At 37.1% G+C, this 5,013-nt stretch overlaps 1 protein-coding gene across 1 annotated transcript; it reads left to right on the forward strand.

Moving 5' to 3' along the window:
• Positions 1-1,947: 1,947 nt before the first annotated feature.
• On the forward strand, positions 1,948-4,402 carry LOC124644444 (tigger transposable element-derived protein 6-like). Its single transcript, XM_047183801.1, has 2 exons — positions 1,948-2,167; positions 2,427-4,402. The coding sequence occupies exon 2, from the start codon at positions 2,435-2,437 to the stop codon at positions 4,400-4,402; it is 1,968 nt and encodes a 655-aa protein (XP_047039757.1). The 5' UTR covers positions 1,948-2,167; positions 2,427-2,434.
• The last annotated feature ends 611 nt before the right edge of the window (positions 4,403-5,013 follow it).

Below are 5,013 nucleotides of genomic sequence, written 5' to 3' on the forward strand. Positions count from 1 at the left end.
AAGACTTGGCTAAACGATCCATCAGGACTGTTTCACTGCAAACCCTATCTCTTCTTAGTTGATTGATAGATTGATTGATTCAATCTATCGCTTTATTAAAAGCTACACTGCAATCCAATTCGGATCGCTGCAAAACGTATCATCAAACCTCGACAGCATTGACGGACGTTTAATTGAATTACTACGAAATTGTAGTAGGTACTGTAACTAGCGAAATTGATAGGATAATTTCAATTAAATGGATAACTTGCAATGGATGCCTTTGCCCAACAGAGGGACTATTCAGGTTGATAATAAATTAGCACCACCGTTTCTTACTTTTTTCAGCATACACTTTTGACTTCAATAACGACCACTTGTAAGTTTAGTAGTCAATTCGCACGAATTTTACTTTTACCTACTTCACATTTATGAAGGTTTTCCCCACTATAGAATAACATTTGTGCAAGTTGCCCACAGAAAGACTTTATTTAAAAAAATGAATTCTCACTTTCGCGCCAGAAAAATTCGTGTTGAATTGACTACTAACCCTGTATAGCTCCTCATCCTCCAAGCCGTTTTCTTCCTGTATAGCTACTATTTTAATATACAAAATGAAAAGCACTTTTTAAAAAATCTATGGATTGTATATTGTCCCTACATTCGCAGGTAGATACAGAAAACAGAACAATAAACAGCGTTCATAAATGCTTGCTATCAAAATTTAATTCCATTTTGCTGCCAAATACAATCGGAAACCTATTCATTGAAATGAAACGGGTATTTTCAATTTCCATTACGCTTTTACCATTATTACCTACAATATTACAAAATGTTGTTATATAATAATTTATCCTTTTCAATATCATAGTGTTATTATCGAACTAACAAAAATCTATGGAATGTGTGACTCTTACTGACTCACAATAGTTGTGAGCTATTGATTACCTACTTTATATTCAATGCCCACTGTTGGACGAAAATCTTTTCTAAGACAGAGAGGAAAAGCTGGCTCTATCAGATCTTTTATTAACCGTTTCTGACAGTAATGCTCTCGCTGTACATCCCCTTGGTAGACTTAGTCTGAAACCTAATTATAAAATAGATCATTATTAAACTGTTATTCAATGGATGAAAAGAACAATTGCCGATCCGATACAATTTTCCAACTTTCAAGAAAAGTGTGAACCTATTCATTTTCATGAAAGACAGTAACAAACATTCAACTTTCATATTTATAATATGAGTGTGATCTTCCGACGAGGTAACCTTTTCAAAGTGAAGGGAACACTACGGGAGTGTAAGCGTGAAAGCCCCTGAGTTATACAATTTTCTCTTTGTATAAAACTAACGCTAAGGGTATATAAATAAATCTTTTTAGAAGAAGAAGAAGTTGCAATATGGGAAGTCTTACATCTTGAGATGTAAGAAAATAATGTCCATTACGTATCTAATCTACAAACAGTTGGCACGAACTTAATTCTAACGGCCTAGACGCTTTGACAATCACAATTTTGACCTACATATATCCAAAAAGTGTGAAAAGTTGAGAAAACAATGTTATTTTACGTAAAAAATATAAAATTAATAAATTATGTAACAAAACAAGAGAATTTTATGGGTCGGTGTGGCGTACATAGGTTCCAAAATTCTACGAATTGAATCGAAACAAAATGGCACAATACTCAAGAAGAGAGCAATGCTTGTCTTTTGACATCAAAAAAACACTTTTTGGCGCATTTAAAGAACTTTCGACATACCTACACGTATTTAGCGAATACACTTTTCAAAATATTCCACTTCGCTGCACAAGAATATTGCATTTCAGTTGGCAATGTCATTATTTAAGTGTAGGACGGACACAACGCTCTATGCATGTGACCACATAATATTTGCATGCAAAATGTACGCCGCTGTTCGGACGCTTTTGTAGTTCAAATTGCGTTGGCGCCAATATGGAAGGGGGGGCATGACGGGGACGCGAGGTAAGACGGGGTCACGCACACATACAAGAAACTAGACTCTTGCGAACAGAAAGCAATAACCCAATAGGAAGCCATACTCGATCAACCGTCAGTGCGACAGAAACAGTGAGTGGGAGTGCACGCGTTTTTTGTTTACAAACGAAAATCACGTTGAGTGTCTCGTCGATCTAATTTTACGCAGTTAAAAACGTCTTTACTGTAAGGTAATTATGACTACCCAATTTATGTCTTTTCTCGTATATGGTTGTTAGTGTTGTTTACTTTGTTGTGGTATAGTTAGACAAAAGTTCAGTTAATATTTTTTTTTCGAGAAATTTATTTTTTCTAAATCAGCCTTTGGGGTAAGACGGGGTATTGGGTATGAGGTAAGATGGGGTATAGGGGCAACATGGTGAAGTGGGTCTTCGTTTAGGTATCTATGTTTATAAATAGGTACGTGCCTAATACGATTGTACTTTTCAGGTAAAACAATGGTACGTTCATACAAGAAAAAAACTAAAAGAGGAGAGTGGTCAACAATTTCTATGAAAACAGCTATAGATAAAGTATTAAGTAAAGAAATGGGCTACAGAAAAGCCGCTTCTGAATACGGAGTGCCTCAGACTACTTTGGAGCGATATGTTAAGAAAATGAAGGAAGATGGTGAAGTTACAATTGGTGTACCTTTGGGCCCTAAAAAACCTATTTTTACAACAAAAGAAGAAGACGAGATTGTGGCATATCTAAAACATATGGAAGAACGTCTTTTTGGGCTGACAACTCTCGATCTGAGACGTCTAGCATATCAACTGGCTGTGAGAAATGGTAAGGCGCACAATTTTAATACTGACAAGCAGATGGCAGGGGTTGATTGGCTCAAAGGTTTCTTAAGGCGTCATCCAGATTTATCCATTCGTAAGCCCGAAGCTACTTCAGCAGCTAGAGCAATGGGGTTTAATAAAGTGGCCGTTAGTAAATTCTACCAGTTGCTCGGAGAGATTTATGACAAGCATAAATTAACTCCTGACAAAATATATAATTGTGACGAAACTGGTATCTCCGTTGTATCTAAAACCAAGAGCAAAATATTGGCCATGAAAGGACGAAAACAAGTAGGCTCGTTATCATCTGCAGATCGCGGCCAGACTATTACAGTAGAAATATGTTTTAACGCTGCTGGAACCTACATGCCTCCACTGATGATTTTTCCGAGACAACGAATGAAACCAGAATTGTTAGATCACGCCCCACCAGGTACTGAAGGTGTTTGCAATGCTCGAGGCTGGATAACTACCGAAATATTTTTGACTTGGTTCAAAAAGTTTATCAGATTCTCCGGAGCTACTCCTACTAATCATGTGTTGCTGCTTCTAGATGGGCATGTAAGTCACACTCAAAATTTGGAAGTAATTGATCTGGCACGTAAAAATGGAGTTATTATACTTTGCTTTCCACCTCACTGCACACATAAAATGCAGCCAGCAGATGTTGCATTTATGAGGCCACTCAGTACATATTATGACCATGCTGTTTCGGCCTGGTTGAGATCACACCCAGGGCGTGTGGTAACTGTATTTCAGATAAGTGAAATATTTGGAAATGCATATATTCAGGCAGCTACAATGTCGACAGCAATCAACGCATTCAGAAAGTGTGGCATATGGCCGTTTAATGAAAATAATTTTACGGATGCCGATTTCATATCTGCTGCAACTACTGATATACAAAATATTGAAAACTCGTCGAGTGTAGAGCAACACAGAGTTACAGAAGCCGAAGGGCCTCAATATGAGGTAGTTCCATCTGAGCCTTCAACCACAGTAGTCACGACTGTATCTTCAACGACCACAACATCCCATCCTGGAGCAGTTACAACAAGACCTGAACTTACAACAGAATCATGCACTTCAGTTAGAATAGATTTTATCACCGAATGTACAGAGCAAGTCACACCTGATGTGACTAAAAAATCTGCTCCCGAACCTGAACCTGGATGTTCTTTTGCTTCTAAATCTCCCATCCGTGCGGTATGCCGCGATCTTACATCTAGCTTTGAAAATGCATCCCCTGGTGATATTTTGCCAATCCCTTTGGTCCAACAAACTGAAAAGAGGAAGCAATACCGGAGAGGAAAAACAGCTGTCATTACTTCAACTCCTTATAAAAATGAGCTGGAGAATTTGAAAAAACTGAGGAAAGTATCCAATCCTAATGATCCTCGGCTCAAAAAAAATGCTAAGAAGAAACAAAAGACTACAGTTGCAGCCAAGACGAAAAATGACGATGATGAAGATACAATTTGTCTCTATTGTAATGATGAAAATCATAGTTTTCTGAAATCATCCGAAGGTTGGGTAGGCTGCCAGCTTTGTGGACGTTGGGCTCACAATGGTTGTGCTGGTGTGGATGATGAAAACACCGAAGAAATTCATATTTGTATTTATTGTGATAATAATTAGCTAACCCCATCTTGCCCCATTTTCATTACCCCATCTTACCCCATGGTAAGGGGCAAGATGGGTTTTCGAAAGTTCCTATTAAATCATTTATTTAAAAAAAATGTTATAAGTTCATCTCCCAAAGACTATGCCAAATTGTAGTTAGATTAATAAGGCATTGTGCCATAAATAAATAAGCATAATAAACGCAATGATTATACTGTATTTTTGGTATTTTCCTTAGATACCCCATCATGCCCCCCCTTCCCCTATGTGCCAATATTTGGTTGCAATGATGGCCGTTTTAAAGGTTTGTGTGGACTTTGAAGATGTTAGAAGTTATGTTTATTTGGAATAAGTGCTTGTCTAGAACGTGACCCGCTTTGAAGTGAATTGATATGAAATCGTTTTATCCAAGCGCCTAGATTGAGTTAGGAACATTGCAAATGCAATCAGAATATTAAATAAATAAATACATAGGTGAGAAAGCTACGTTGATCAAAACGAAAGGCATTTTTAAGTATAAGTTCTTACACTTGATATTTATTTTTGTTGTTAATTTACTTACGACGAAAATACTTAAACAATCGGGCTACATAACTTGAACACCACATACAGAGTCAACTTTTAAA

This window comes from Helicoverpa zea, chromosome 2, assembly GCF_022581195.2.
Source record: "Helicoverpa zea isolate HzStark_Cry1AcR chromosome 2, ilHelZeax1.1, whole genome shotgun sequence".
NCBI lineage: Eukaryota > Metazoa > Arthropoda > Insecta > Lepidoptera > Noctuidae > Helicoverpa > Helicoverpa zea.